Source organism: Fringilla coelebs (genome assembly GCF_963513975.1).
Source record: "Fringilla coelebs genome assembly, chromosome: 1".
NCBI lineage: Eukaryota > Metazoa > Chordata > Aves > Passeriformes > Fringillidae > Fringilla > Fringilla coelebs.
Genome location: NC_140028.1, coordinates 51,529,885 through 51,545,930, shown reverse-complemented (window position 1 = coordinate 51,545,930; position 16,046 = coordinate 51,529,885). Strand labels below are relative to the sequence as shown.

Below are 16,046 nucleotides of genomic sequence, written 5' to 3'. Positions count from 1 at the left end.
AGAACTTTCAGAAAAAACCAAAATGCTTGTCCAGTAGTGCAGGAGGGCAAGTCAAGATGTTGGAGAAGAAAATTAAAAGTGAAAATGACATTTGACATCCTAGTGTGGAAATGTACATGTTCTGATAGGAAATCCATTTCTCCTGTGGGTAAAGCTCTAAAAAAGGTCCCAAGTGCTAAAGTTTCACTGTCTTCACAAGTGCCAAAATTGTGTGCCATCCTGTATCAGCCCATTTCAATCAGCATTAAAAAGGACCTGGCTTGAAGATCAAAATCTTTGGCTCGTAAGAGGTTGCAACAAATGCTCTTCTTGATATGATTGTTGCAGAACTTGTGCCCTGAGTTTACTTTCCAGTGTCACTCTTTAGAAAAAGGGCATAAACTCTACAAGATATTTGCTAAGATGTGGCTGACAGAGTTAAACATGTGAACTTATGTAACTTAGTATTGCATATAACTGCAGTGTTACAGGTGTCTGTATAATGAGACATTCTGAACTAAATTACTACTTTACATGGTCTTGCTTTGGTAGGTTCATGCATATTTTGAAAAACCCATACTTTAAAAATCTGTCATAAATTGGTGCAGAGGGCAAGGGTGAGTCCGTAGGAGTATGAGTAGACAGCAGGTACAGCTCATCCAAAGAAGTGAATTGTGTCTCAGAGTTACTGTAAGAACTCTGAACATTGAAGAAAGGTCTTTGATCAACTCATAGCCATTAAATGTGAGGTCATTACTGATTTGCTTTAGAGCTGAAGCATCTCAAAGGACAGTCTTCCCTGCAAAAAAATAAAGTCTTGCCATATGACTTTCACTGCCTTATATTTAAAAGATTTATAGATCATGAAGGTAGAATGAGTCTTTATTAATAGATAAGCTGTTCTTCCATTGAACACAGAGCCAAGGATTTCTTTAATTTCCTTCCTCTTTGAACCAGAATGTCTTTGCAAAAAGCATCCACTCTTTGTCTTAAACATTTCCATATCTTTTGGCAAACCTTCACAGTGGTTAATTGCTGTTACTTAAAAAAAAATGTCTATTTATGCTGAATGTGTCAGACTTCAGCTTCCAGCCATTAACAGTTACTATATTTTTGTGCTATTGAAGATCAACTTTTGTTCCTACATTTAAGCTTTTTGTAGACTGCAATCCCCTGATCCTTATGTTTGCTAAACTTAGACTAGTCCCTTCATCTATTGCCCCATATTATTTTTTCCCAGTCTTTATTAGTTTTAGCTTTTGTGATTGAAGACAGGAAACAGATGTAACTTTACTGTTCCCAGTTAATAATTTGAGAATTTGGCAGTGAACTTTTATTTTACAGGTTTCTCCCTATGAGGATCACCCCTGCTATCCCTGTGACTGTGACCCGTTTGGCTCTCTGAGTTCTGTCTGTGTTAAGGATGAGCACCATTCTGACTCCCAGCGTGGTAAGGAAACAGCAAGTGCCTTTTCCCTAAACTTCCAGTCTAGCTGGAGGTCATTGAAATAGAGGGAACACTATCTACCTTTGAATGGCTGCCTTTTAGATACCACTTCAAAACACTGGTAAGTCTTTGGAAAGGTGAGGCTGAGGCATAACATAATTTCATGATTTTAAGGTACATCAGGTCCCTGAATGTGTTCTCCTGTGGGGATGGTGAGCTACTACTGTGTAAAACAACGAGGTGTTGACATCTAACCCAGTTGTTTGTGAATGCTGTTACAGCTTTAACAAAATTCATTTTGCTGCAATTTCTGTACATTTGATTCTTTAAATGTGAAAAATAGATTGTGAGACTGACCTTGTGCCAGGTATCTGTGGAATATGACATGAAGTGTAATAACAAAGGAATGCTAAATTATTTGTACCCTCTGAGACATCTTGAATCCAGCCTATTGCCTGCTCTGATTTTTTTTTTTCCCCTCTACTTTTGCTATTCAAGGCACTTGGCCAGGCCAGTGTCAGTGCAGGGAAGGTTATGCAGGAGAGAAATGTGATCGTTGTGCTTTTGGGTATCGGGGTTACCCAAACTGCCTGCGTTGTAACTGCAGCCTGGTTGGTAGCATCAATGAAGATCCATGCACGGAACCTTGTCTTTGCAAAGTGAGTACTGAACTTCCACTTGTGTTCAACATGGAATCTGTGATGTGTTAACTCCTTTTTAATAGTGACATTTCTTCATTTACTGGGGACATCACTTCCTTTATAAGATGTAACCTGGTGTACACCTGACAGCCTAGAACTCAAAACTACTAATTGTTCTCTGTACTAATTACTCTGTATTCTCTGAAAAAATATGGTAATTTATGTTGCGTAGTTCTGTATATTACTGATACATTTTCTATAATAATGGGCCAGACTGACATTAAAATGAAATAAAACCTGTACATGTGTGAGGCAGTCATTGAGAGTGAGCTTGCCTAGCTGGATTTGGTTTTAGGAATGAGCTGATATTTCTCTTCAAAGCCACTGATTGCTTGTAAACAAATGTTGTGTTTAAAACATCTGCTTTGCGTAAAGAAACAGCAGGCATTTGGAAAGAACTATTGGAACACTTGCACTAGACATATGTATGAAATATGGTTTAATTATTCAATTACAAAATATAAACCATAAAAATGTTTAAAAAGAGAGCAATTTTGCAGCATTTTATTTTTTGGTAAATATCCAAACCTCTTAAAATTTCTTGCAGCTGTAGATTCCACTGCATTTTATTAAAAAACTGTGATAATATTTAAAGAAGTTACTCAATTTTCTGAACCAAACGTTGGAGTAGTTTATGTATTTGTTGCCAAATATGATAGTGAACGGGAGCCAAAGATAACATGGTTTGTTTGACAATTGTTCTGAAAATTTAGTCCTTTTGCGTAATTTATTTGATCCAAAAAATCAAACCTATATAAATAACAAGACTCTGGAAAAACAAAATGGCTCCAATTGCCAATTTAAATACGCAAAAGGAGATAAGTGCCTGATTTGGAGTTAGGGTAACACTGTATCAGCCAATGCAGCTAACTAGTGAAAATTTTGTTATCAACTGGACTGCAAACTGCCCCTTTTCAGTGCTGCTGTGGGTACAAGAATTTTTAGGCCAGATCACAGAGAGCGTCACCAGCCAGCGGACCACCTACAGAGATGAAAGGAGAAAAGTTGTGTGCTCCAAATATCAAATGAAGGAAACAGGATTTCTAAGCCTTTGCAGACTCTATTCTTTTTTTATATAGTGCATTTTGTGATATTTGATCTTTCCTGAGACACAGCTCTTGAGGTCTAGTCATTGGGTAAGATTTTTATTTTTCATTAAGAAATAAATAATTTCTGTCTAATAATGTTAGTGAAATGTGTGATCCAAATCCATCCTGAAGACTGAGAAATGCAAAAGCTGAAGAGAGCATACAAATACTATTTCTGTAAAAATACAAGATTTTAAAAGTTCTCATTATCTCAGGGGGCACTTTGCCTGAGATTTTTTCCCAAGTGTGCATATGAACAAATAGAAGCAGCCATCCTCAACCTCTGAATCAGAACTGGAGATCATAAATTTTTAATATGCTTTGCAAACACAGGTTGTACTTTGCTTACAAAAAGACATAATCTGGCTGTGTAGAGAGGTTTTATGTAATCTTGACATGCCAAACACTGTTCCAGAAGGAAAGACAATTGGAAGTCTCAGATTTCTCTCTGGTAAGCCTGAAATATGCTCCATAGAACCAGATCTGATATAAGTGCAATCTGGAGTGATTCTTGTGCCTGAAGTGAAGGTACCCTGGTAACACTCCTGAAAGCAGATTTTGGTCCACAGGCTTTGCATTTCACATGGCAATGCAGAGCTTGTATAGGCCTCCTCAAAACAGTAAGACAGTTGTTCTTCACATGGATGCTTGCAGTCTTAATGTCCTAACCATATGTATCAGGGAACTTTGTGAGGTGTTCTGTAAAGTTCTTTTTTCCTTTGTAGTGGAGTTTTCCCATAATTGAAACAAAAGGTTGAGATTGGAGAGTGGTGTGTGTTCAGGTCATGTCCTGATATGAAGCTAGGACATTTTAAGAATCTTGTCCCTGGCAGTAGAAAATGTTCTGTATCTTAGTGTGTGGAAATGCCCATGGAGATCTGCTATTTACACAGCTTTGTGGGTATTTATCAGATATTTTCTCTGCTGGTTTGTTTGTCAGCAGCAATTGTCTAAACTTTTTTAAAGAAATAGCCATATATTTGCTGCACAAATTTTACAAGAATAGAATATTGGGTGCACTCTTTGGGCTTTTGTTTTTCCCTGTAAATTCTGCATTGAAAGAGGTTTGTAGCTGTATGCTCTAAACTACCCAATTTGCATGGCACAATACCAATGAAAGGAGCTAAAGGAGTGGAGCATCTTTACTTCTGGAGCAGGAGTTTCTGGACCTTAGCCAGAGCATGTTGGGTGGAAGAGTTGCCAGCTATCATAGTGTGGTGCTCTTGCAGGAAGAGGTGGCAGCAATTCTGGGCATCACAGCATAAATATTAAGAGATGGCTGAGAAACTGTTGTCTTGAAGCTGGCTGTGGTGGCTCCTAGAGCCTGGCCTTAAAGGTGAACTTTCTGGATGCTGTCTGGTGAGATATCTGAAAGGTAATCTGGGTTCAGAAAATGTGAGATCTTTTCTCCAGAGCAATCTACAAAGCCAAGCTACCAGAGAAGTAGACTGGCAAGCTGGCAGAAGCTTTTCAAACCCTGCCTGTGTGTTGAAATTTTACTACAATAGAACCCTTGCTGGGGCTTGTTTAGATTTTGATGAACTGGCAAATTCTGATGAATTTTTCCAATCAGTTTCAGTTTTAAGCTCTGAGTCTTTTTCAATAATCCTGCTGTGCTGAAATGTGTTTACTTTTACAACCTTCTGAATGCTGTTATGCCTAAATCCCACCTAATCCATGGTATTTGTTACCATAATAATGCTGATGTTAACCAAATGTTATATGTCTTTGACAGGAAAATGTAGAAGGTGAAAACTGTGATCTGTGTAAACCAGGATTCTACAATTTGCAAGAAAGAAATCCTCAGGGCTGCACAGAGTGTTTTTGCTTTGGTGTTTCTGACGTCTGTGACAGTCTTACATGGCCTATCAGTCAGGTATTTAAATGTTATGTCCATGACCTAATATTCTTTCTTCAAGCAGCTGCAGAATTTACTATGTTTCTCTTTGACATGCACTCAAATTAACTTCAAATTCTGGTGTGAGTCTGCTTACAGAGGAATAGATTTTCAGTATCATTGGGCAGCTCTGAGGTAGTCAGCAACTCATCCCAGTGCAGGCTTTGGCCCTGCTGGCTTGCAGTAATATCAGAAGCATTGGGTAGTGAAGGCTGCCATAATGCATTGGAAAAATTAATTTTTTTCTCACTGTTAAAAGTTTTTTTTCACACTGAAGAAATAAACTCAAACCTGTTTCCTTGCTATTATAGCTAATGGACAAGGCTATAGGATCTCTGGCAATATAGCCAATACTTCTTTGTAGCAAACTGTTTATAAATATCACTGTTTTCTAATTAGACAGTTCTTGAGTTATGGGGCTTTGAGGCCACATTTTTCCCACTAAATTCCTTATGTATCTTTGCAGAGCTAGCCACACTTAGATCTTCTGTTTTGTGTGCAACAAAAAGGGAGGAAAACATATCAAATTGACTGAAATTCTAAGATGATTGAATAAAACTCTCTGTGAGAAGAATAAAGTTCTCTTGTCTTGGTCCCTCTTCTGGGACTGTAGTTTTTGCTTTTTTCCAGCTCAGCCCTATCTATAAATGGGGACAATTGTCATTGAAGCCTTTGAAATTCTGCATTTCTATCTCAGGGACCTGCATAGGTATAATGTTAATTTTGCTGGAAGGAGGAAAGTCAAATTTGTTATATTTTTGTTCCTGTCAAATAGAGAGGTGGAGGCTATCCTAGTCTGAAGTGGCATATTTGCATATGTTGGTGTCAGCTTGGCTAATGGAAGTGTTCTAGATCCATCAGTTTGAATGACTATCTAGAAGAGGTGAATGCTTTCTCAGTGACACAACTGCCTGACTGCCATTAATGTTACCACTCTTGCAGATTTCAGACATGTCTGGATGGCTCGTTACTGATCTGTACAAAGCAAGAAGTGTGCGGCCTCAGCGAAGCCAATTTGATGGACCCCATCAAATAAGTATTAACAACACTGAGGCTGTGAAAGTACTGAAAAATACTTATTACTGGTCAGCACCTGAGGCATATCTAGGAAATAAAGTAAGTACTCAGCTAAGTGTCAAAACTCTTTCATAGTTCTCTATCTTAACCATAACCTGTTGCTCTAAATACTTAGTTTCTGTAATTAAAGATTATGTACAAAGCTCAGTATTACCAAGCTTCTTACTCTATCTCTGCTTTTTAAATCAGAATGTTCCTGTGCAGACATTCCCAGTACCCTCTTTTTGCACTTTGAGTTCATCCATCTCTCCACTTCTTTCCCTGCCTCTCCTTGACACAGTATAATCTTTTCTGACCATTACTGACTTATATGCTCACATTTCCCATGCACTTGGTTGCTGTCCCAAAACTTACACCCTTAATGCCTTGTCCAATCACAGTAGATGGAACCATTACAATCTCTTGCCTGCTTCTTAGCCATCTTCTGTTTCCAAATAACTTGTCTTTATTTTTCCCTGTTTACTAGCTAAAGCTCTGGGATGTCCTAGTTTTTGCAGCAGAATCATAGAATAGTTGAGGTTGAAAGGGACCTCTGGGGGTCATCTTGCTCAAACTCTGTCCTAAAGTAGGGAAACCTAGTACAGATTAACCAGTACCATAATCAAAGAGCTACTTCTGAGTATCTCCAAGGATGGAGACTCCACAACCTCTCTGAGCAACCTGTGTCGCTGCTTGGGCACCCTCACAATCAGCGTTTCCTGATGTTCAGCAGAAACCTCCTGTATTTTAGGTTGTGGTCATTGCCTCTTTTCCTGGCACTGGGCACCACTGAAAAGAGCCCAGCTCCATTTTCTTTGTAACCTCTCTTAAGCTGTATGTGTGTGTATGTAGATAAAGATCTCTCTGAGCTTACAAAAGTAGGTGGGACAGTCCTGCTACTCTTGGTCTTTCCTCATAGGAAAGATGCTTCAGGCTCTTAATCACTTAGTGGCCCTTTGCTGGACTCTTTCCAGTATGTCCACCTCTCTCTAGTACTGGGAGGCCCAGAACTGGAGTCAGAGCTCCAGCTGTGGCCTCACCAGTGGTGAGCAGAGGAAATCCTTGCAGCCTTACCTGTAATTATTTTCAGTCCGCTCTCTCTGCCCATGCAGCTGTGTTTATTATTAGTATAGTGACACAGTAAAGGAAAACAAGTGTAAGAAGTGTAACATTAAGGAGCAGATTTTGCACAGGGCAACACTTACTCAAATTCTGATTTCTTATTAATATAATATAGGGCTGTTTGTTAACTCTAATTTGTAGTAGCCAGCAGCAGGTGAGGGGCTAAGGACCCTGAAAGGTGGTGTATGGAATGTGAAACACTCCTACGTGCTGTGCCCCTTGGCTAGGATGATAGTGTACACCTCAGGGCCTGATCAGAATGCTGTTAGTGTTTCGCTGAATGAGGGCACTTATCTGAATCACCTGTAGAGCTGAGCCTTGAGCTAGCTCTCACCACCTGCACAGCAGCAAGCCAGCTCTTGTCCCTGTGCTGACACTCATGGCATGTTAAACTTCTTCTGTAAAGTAGTATTTGTAAGCCTAAAACTGTCTTATAATTTGGACATTGTACTGACCAATGTAATTTCTTTGTGTTGGCTGGAGGTTTTGTTAAAACTTGGCTTTTTGTTATTTCAGCTCACAGCTTTTAGTGGAGACTTGAAGTATACGGTATCTTATGACATTCCAATGGAGAGCGTGGACAGTGATATAGTGTCTAGTGTGGATGTCATCATTCAGGTGGATTTTTTTTCAGCTTGTTACTATTCAGACATTGTTAAGAATCTACGAAGGGCTTAAAAAATAAAATACTCTTTCTATACTAGTAGTTTTGTCAGTTTTAAGTCCCTTAAATGTCGCTGTCAAAATTTTATTACTACTCATTTCTCTGATTTTCTAATCCATTTGTCTGAAATTGTAGGTATGCCATACTAGTTTTAAATGCTAAATACCATACTAGTTTTAAATGCTAAATAATCTGTATGTATATGGATGAGTTGCTTATTAACAAATGTACAAAGCTGTGTTTACAAAACAAACTGCAATAAACTGGAAAGGCTTATGAAACTGGTGAGTGTGCTCGCTGATGGCTTACTTTTCTAGATTTATGTTGCAGTTAAAAAATAAAGCTCTATACTAAATCCAGACATCTCCAAAACCATATTTTTTTATATGTTTTAGCAGTAGGAGAAAGGAAATTCTGTTTTGTAGAGATATTCAGTTGATATTCAGCAGATATTGCATATTTTGCAATTCAGTTTATTCTTTTATAAAGAACTCTGAAGTCTCTGAACCGAGAGAGAATGGGATTGTGGTCTTGAAGCCACAGAAGATGTTGACTTTTTACTTACTTTTTCTTAATGCAAGGAATTTAATTTGATTGCCTCTTCTCTGTGTTACATGGATGTATATTTGACACTAAATTTTATTGCTTAATAAAATACATGCAAATATGGAAAGTGTTTTCTCTTGTCCTTCAATTTCAGGGTAATGGGCAGATTCTGAGTACAAGAGCAGCGGGCTTGTCATTACAGCCATATGAGGAGTATTCGAATTCAGTGAGACTTGTGTCAGACAACTTCATAGAGTTTAATACAAAAAAGGCAATAGACCGAGAAATGCTGATGACTGTTCTGGCAAATGTGACCCATCTTCTGATCAGGGCAAACTACAACATTGCCAAAAAGGCTGTGTACAGGTAAGTGAGATAAAATATTCAAGTTAATCTATATACTTCTATTATTTTTCTGCATATGAATCATGATTCTTAGTGGCAGTATTCCTCAGGTTTTATCTCCCTGCAGTATGCTTATTTGGGTATGTGGCAAGTTAATCCATCACTGCCTATTGAAAACCTATCAGTAAAGACATTGATTGTAATTTCTTTTGATGTTTGTTTGTGGATGTTATTGAGACTCATCTCTAAGGGAGTCCTTAATAGGAAAATTAGGCTGCAATGGATTAGCTGATCATTCCATAGTCTCAAAGCAGAAATGGCAGTATCTTACAGATCTTTGTTTCACCTCTTCTCCAAGATACAGGAATAAAGTTGTATTGCTCTCAAGGGCATCAGCTTCATCATTTACCTAATTTCCTTACACTCACTGACAACCTTTCTTCCTCACTCCCTAATTAGAGCATGTTGCTAATAGCACTAAAGTTATGGATTCAAATTCCCGTATGGGCCATTTATTTAAGAGCTGGACTTGATGATCCCTTCAAAATATTCTGTGAATATTCTGTCATTTGGTAGCATTTCATGTCAGTCATACCAAATTTGCTTTGTGCACCCACACCACTCTGGTGAAATTTCTGTTCATTTAGGGAGAGTGTGTTTGTCTTAAAGGATTGTCTGTAAAGATTTTTACAAAAATATTACCTGTGGCTGAGGATGTTGTCTCTTCCAGTAAGAATAATGATAACTGGAGACATCTGTAAATGCTGTGATAAGAGTATGATTACAGACTTCTTGGAAAAGAGATTTGTGCCTGTTGTCCCTGCCAGGGAGCAGTGCTCAGTGGTGTTACCTCCCCAGAAGCAAACTGAACTGCTGAAGATAAAGTCTGGGGAAACGAATGATGTGATGTTTTCCTGCTTAACCCTAGGCTGGACTCTGTGACCCTGGATACTGCAAGTGCAAATGTTATAGATCTTTCTTCAGCTCCAGATGTGGAATTCTGTGAATGTCCTCAGGGTTACACAGGATTATCCTGTGAGGTAACCTCTTACAGTGTTTTGTATATGCAAAATTATCTTCTATTGTAAAGGATCTGGGTTTAAAGGCAGGCTGCCTTTGATTAAACTGCCATTAAAGTGTATGTTCTGTGGTGAATTGCTGCCTACTATACTTTATGCAATCCTACAGGTATTTTCTTTCAGATACTCTAAGCAGGATTTTAAACTTATTTCTTGAATTCTTTTTTGTGGCACTAAAATATGATTATGTGCTTCAGAATGTCAGTGTGTCAGAGGGAGCAGCTGTTAAAGCTCTGTGAAGCTATTTTGAGCTAACCTCACTCATTAATAGCACTTTTTCTGGAGCTGGATCATGTTCAGTTTATTCCTGTTATGTGCCATTAAGTTTATGGAGGCAATGAGGAACCTTAGCAGGGAGGAATGCTGGCTTTTGGAAGAGCCCACAAGGGTGAAATGCATTGTGCAAGGTGGTGTCTTGTGTGTCTGTAAATAGAAGATTTAGAGAGGCACAGTCCTACTGAGAATAGCAGGAATTATTTTGACAAATAATTTCAGTATGAAAATACTGAAATTGTGCTAAAGCATTGTTAATGATTCTGCAGAGGTGGTAGAATATCTTTTCTATTGTCCCGTAATAAGGAATGTCACATATTAAACCACACAAAAGTTGACATTCATGCCTCCAAGGAATAAAGGGATGAATCGAAGTTTTATGGAGTTAATTCTTATCCCTTTATCCAGTGCAAGTAAAAAACAACCACTTGAAAAGAGCTACCCTGACATCAATAGAGTTGAAAGAGCAAGTTACCACAGTGTGAAAGGCTTGGATGGTGGGTGGTCGGAAGTGCGCTCTTTGAAAAAGTTTTGATCTGCATTTTCAACACACATAATGGTACTGCTTTCTTCCCCTTCATTTCTTTTCAGTCCTGTCTCCCTGGGTACTACCGTGTGGATGGAATACTCTTTGGAGGTATTTGTCAGCCCTGCAAGTGCAATGGGCATGCAACTGAGTGTGACATTCACGGTGTTTGCTTTGTAAGTCATCCGGCAAAGTGTTCTGCGTTTTAAGCATCTATTTAGGAGTTAAGAGAGCAATTTGACTGTGGGAGACAAGTTTACAGTGCACATAATTTCAGGCTATGGGTACCAAGTGTTTATTTTTGTTGGTTTTCATTGTTTAGTTCAGAGTATGTTTCAAGACTCCATTATTGTGTTTTCCAATAAACAATTTGTTTCAGTTCATCATTTCAAGTGGGGCATAGTCAGAACTAATACAAAAATGCCATCATATACCGGCTGATAAAAATCTTGATTTTGGTTGCTGCAGGTTCCTGAAAATAACAAATTTAAGCGGTGAATATCTGTTTTCAGATATATGTGCATCTTCCATGACTAACACCAGTGGAAATTGCACATTACCTTGTGAAGAGAAAATTTAGCTCTCAGCTCTCTTCTGAAAATTAAAGATTACTGAAATAAAATGGCTAAACACCAGTAAAAACTATATAAGTTTGTTACTGCAAATGTGTGCAATATGTAAAATACATTTAGTATGTGTATAAGTAATGTGGCTGGTTTCATAAAGTATATTCTAAAATGTAGAAAAAACCAATCAGGATTGTCATAACTCAGAAAAAAATCAATCACTTATTTTCAGAGTTCTAGGTAGTTCTTCATAGCTTGAAAAATGGCTTCCTTGGATGTCATCCTGCCTGCAGACTGCTGTAGGAATCCCTCAGGGGCCAAAAAACTACCAAGAGAAAATAGAAAAAGATTTTTTCCATGTCTCACAGGCTTGTCAACACAACACGACAGGACCTTTCTGTGATCAGTGCTTGCCTGGCTTCTATGGAAATCCATCCCAGGGAACACCTGAGGACTGCCGGCCCTGTGCGTGTCCTCTGAGTTCTGCTGCAAACAAGTAAGCTTCTTATGCAAGACTGTCTTTTGCATCTTCAGCAAAACCAGAAAGTGAGAAAAAGAAAAATCTCCTTCTCTCTGAAGGAGAGAGAAAAGGAATTGTTTTTCTTCATCTTTGTTTGCATACATCTCATTGAAGCATTGTTTTTCGAGGTAGACAAATAGATAGACTAGGCTAAGACAGGCTGAATGAACTGGTATGATTTTGCATGGTGGATGAAAGTAATAATTCAACCTGTCCTTGAACTTTGCACCAAAACTATGGTTACCTTCCTTGTTTTTTCAGAAAACAATAGATGGACAAAAGTGTTGTATCTGAAAAAAAAGGAACTCAGTACAGCAATTGTACTGCTTTGCTAGAATGAAAGCCAAGTTTTTAAGAAGCTTTAAAATCTTGTTCTTAAAGTAAAAAAAACCCATGAGTTTTTAAAAATTGTGTTTATACTTTTGACACGTTGTAATGTTAAAAGCATTGATAAACTAGGAAAAATTTCAATTGTGTGTTTATATAGCTAGGTGCAAGGAAGAGTGGATATTGAATGTTTGCAGAAGTCTTGTGATTCTGTGCATTGATGCCAGCTGCCATTAATATTCTTGTTAGTTTCAGTCCTACTTGCCAGCTGAGTGAAGAAGGTGGAATTGTCTGTGACAAATGTCTTCCTGGCTATACTGGTTCTCAGTGTGAAAGGTATGTACACTAATTTTGGGTGAAACATCTATATCATTGCCATCGCTAGGTGTTCATCATCCTATCTTCCTTATGTTGTTCATACCACATGTACAGAACATGCCTAATAACATTTTCCTTCTTATTTAGTCTTTCATTGTAATACGGAGACACTTTAGTTTAAAATTTAACAGGAGAAACTCCCCTCAGTGAGGCAAGTGTATGACATGACCACACTCCAGCTGACAGAGTTTTTAAACTAATGCAGGTGTGCTAATGGTTACTATGGGAATCCTCTGATGGCTGGACAGTCGTGTGCTCCTTGTGAATGCAATGGCAATGTAGACCCTCAAGAAGAGGGCCACTGTGATCCCTTCACAGGACAGTGCCTGAAATGTCTGGGGAACACAGCAGGTCCCCACTGTGAAAAGTGTGCTGATGGGTATTATGGGGATGCAGTGATTGACAAAAACTGTCGTGGTAAGTTGTTATTTTTATTACTCTCAACATTTAAAGTACACAAAAATGTAGTGTTCATGTGCAGAATGGATGGGGACATTTGCATCTTTGCTGAAAGAGGTAACTTTCAAGTTGTGAGTAGGCAAGTGCGAGTTGAAAACTCTGGAGTTGGGTTAGGCTGAGGGAGGGGAATGTATTATGTTAAGGTTTTATGCTTGGTATCCCTGGAACTTATTGGTTTGCTTAACACTGTCCCTCTGGTGACATGCTGGACATATTTCCTACTTCAGATTGTTACATATAGGGCTGAAAGAAAAAAACTTTTCAAATACAGCTATTCAGAGGTGTTTTGTTTTTTAAGTTTTAGTCTAAATTCACGGGCATTTCTGTGGTATATTAGATCTGTGGGATAGAAACAGATGAAACACATCATATACCAGATTTTGAATTCTGTATTACAAATGCCTATAGATACTCCTGACTGATTTTTTAATTTGGTTTCTTTTTGCGTGAACACAAGCCTGTGCCTGCCACGTGAATGGTTCCCTTTCAAGTACTTGTCAACCTGAGACAGGTGTCTGCTCCTGCAAATCAAATGTAATTGGAGAAAGATGTGATAAATGCTTGGTAAGTAGATTTATTGCCTGTTCCTAATGTATAGATTTTCTTGTCTTCCTCTTTATCGATAGATTGTGATTTGAGCAGATACAGAGAATAGCAGCAAATAGATTTGGGGGAGAGTGGCTTATGGAGTGGGGACCAAGGTTTGTCTGCTGAGGTTTTTGTGGCTGAAAATTGCTCTGCATGTGCTCCTTGCAGATGTGAAGCTGTGTAATTGACTCAGCAGCCTCCTGCAAAGGGCTGATCAGGCGGGTGCTGACAGTGTGCAGTCAAAAACCAAACCCAAACACTGTTAACAAACCTGAAGAAATCTTAGAGCTGTGCTTCTGTAAAAGCACAAATGAAGTCTGAGTAGGGAATAGCTGAAGAAATGTAGTTGGTGATAATACATACATCATGGCTGAATGCCGACAAGGGATTCAGCTGAAAGGCAGGCCTGTTATAGCAACATGCAAATATTCACTGGTGATACAAACCAGCAGTTTCCAGTCTATGCTGTGTAGAACTACATCAGAGACCAGAGCAGGAAATCTGTGCCCAGCTGCCTTTTGTGCCGGCCCAGCTGAATGACTTTGAGCACATGTGTACCCAGGGTCACTGACCTGTCCTGTTCTAGGCTTTCATTCATAGTCACAGGTATCTGTGCTTTCTCAGCACCGCCCACCCTCACCTCATGCAAGTCTTTAAATTAGAAGAGCATCTATCATGTTTTGCTTGTAAGATTAAGGACCATGAGAGCATTTCAGGGTTGAGTTTCTCACCCGAGGGCATATTGCTTTGTAGCTGGCAACAGTGAAGACACAATGCCAGGGAGTCTTTCCACAGCAGTCACACAAGTGCTGGCCAAGATTCGTGCAGGTCCAACATCATGGGGAGTAAACAAGAGATAACAAGAGTGTATATTGTAGTATTTTCAAAAATTTATAAAACAGCACAAATCTATTCATTTCTTCTCCAACAGAACGGGTATTATGGGCTGCTTACTGGGCTTGGCTGTGTTCCCTGCAACTGCAGTCAGTTTGGCTCGGTGTCTGAGGACTGCAATCATCAGGGGCAGTGTCACTGTGTGCCAGGAGTGGCTGGAGAGAAGTGTGATCGCTGTGCTCATGGCTTTTACGCATTCCAGGATGGTGGCTGCACACGTAAGCTCTAATCCATGATCCTTCCAGAGTTTGTCTGGACTTTCTTTCAGCAATATATTGAGCTCTGGCAAAGGTCAGTTGTTGTGATGACGATACGGAAGAATCAGTAGGAAGGTCTACTAATACTTTGATTAAGCTAGGGAACAAAACGTTTCTTTGCTTACTCTGTGGCTCCTTGTAAAAGGTGGTGACTATGAAATAACTCATAAAGGGTGCATGAGAGAAATATTACGTCCTCAATGGCTCCTTTGTCTCTTTATTACAAAACCCTTCAGTCCTTCAAAGAGAATGAAACCTTTTTTTTTCTGCAGTTGGGAAAGTGAAGATCTATGCCTAAAGATTTTTACTTTAGCTTTTTTCTCATTTAAGTCTTAAATATGTGTTTCATACTTTGATATGAAGTCATTAGCTCTGTTTTCTCATCATCACCTGGATGTATGTAATTTTTATTTGTCATGATAAGGAAGAAATTGTTAATCTAAAAGGAGAACATGCCATCAAAACCTAATTTTTCATGTTAATAAGATGCCCTTTTCAATACTTTATAGCTAAAGGAATGCCTGCCTTTTCTCCAGCCAGACAAAACCACTTTTTTCATGCCTCAAACAGTATATTAAAATGAAATATGCAGTGAGATTGTGATAAGATTGTTTTGAAATGAATATACTTTGTCTGTGCTAAGAATGAAAGATTCCTTTGGTATGTTTGATCATTTCATTATTGGAAAATATTAAATATTAACAAAAAGATTAATAAAATCACTGAAATTCTGCTTTTTAACTGGAATAGTATTTTGTTTCCTAAATAGCCAAGTGCATCCTGCAGTAGTTAGTTATTATAAAAATAGTTATCCATTCTTGAGCATTAATCATTTCTCCTGCTTTCACCAGAGAACATTAGCTTATCTCCTGATGAGTATTGTGTCCTCTGTCATAGAAAAGTTTTCCTACAAATGTACTCTACTCCAAAAGTAACTTTATTTGGTCTTTTTGATCCCCCTGTGAAAGTGCTGCTCTGCTTTTTCAAACACCAAATAGGCTAAGTCAATAAAGATGAAATGTCACTGTGGTCATGATTTGTTTCTCAGTGATTAGGGATGGCAAGGAGTTCCTAGTGGAACAGACAAATGTACTGCATAAGAAAATCAAGACTCTTGGTGGCCTTGGAATTTCTTCTCTGTAGTGAAGTGTGGATAAAGTTACCATTTGGTCCTGTTTCTCTTGCAGCCTGTGACTGTGCCCATACTCAGAACAACTGTGATGCTGATTCTGGCCAATGCATTTGTCCCCCTCACACTCAGGGACAAAAGTGTGAACTCTGTGAAGAAAATTACTGGGGACTCTCTCCTAAACACGGTTGCAAGGTATGGTAGG

The 16,046-nt window shown here is 38.7% G+C and overlaps 1 protein-coding gene across 1 annotated transcript in view; it reads left to right on the top strand.

The window, feature by feature from the left end:
• The window catches only part of LAMA1 (laminin subunit alpha 1), a gene marked incomplete at its 5' end in the record, with an annotated part of 98,700 nt that overhangs the window by 37,973 nt on the left and 44,681 nt on the right, over window positions 1-16,046 (top strand). The window contains 14 exons of the mRNA XM_084212751.1: window positions 1,324-1,429; window positions 1,925-2,085; window positions 4,951-5,091; window positions 6,055-6,228; window positions 7,807-7,908; window positions 8,655-8,866; window positions 9,774-9,885; window positions 10,789-10,899; window positions 11,658-11,785; window positions 12,386-12,472; window positions 12,720-12,931; window positions 13,431-13,537; window positions 14,493-14,673; window positions 15,900-16,036. Of these exons, the coding sequence (XP_084068877.1) occupies window positions 1,324-1,429; window positions 1,925-2,085; window positions 4,951-5,091; window positions 6,055-6,228; window positions 7,807-7,908; window positions 8,655-8,866; window positions 9,774-9,885; window positions 10,789-10,899; window positions 11,658-11,785; window positions 12,386-12,472; window positions 12,720-12,931; window positions 13,431-13,537; window positions 14,493-14,673; window positions 15,900-16,036 (1,971 nt within the window). The remainder of the gene's footprint in view (window positions 1-1,323; window positions 1,430-1,924; window positions 2,086-4,950; window positions 5,092-6,054; window positions 6,229-7,806; window positions 7,909-8,654; window positions 8,867-9,773; window positions 9,886-10,788; window positions 10,900-11,657; window positions 11,786-12,385; window positions 12,473-12,719; window positions 12,932-13,430; window positions 13,538-14,492; window positions 14,674-15,899; window positions 16,037-16,046) is intronic.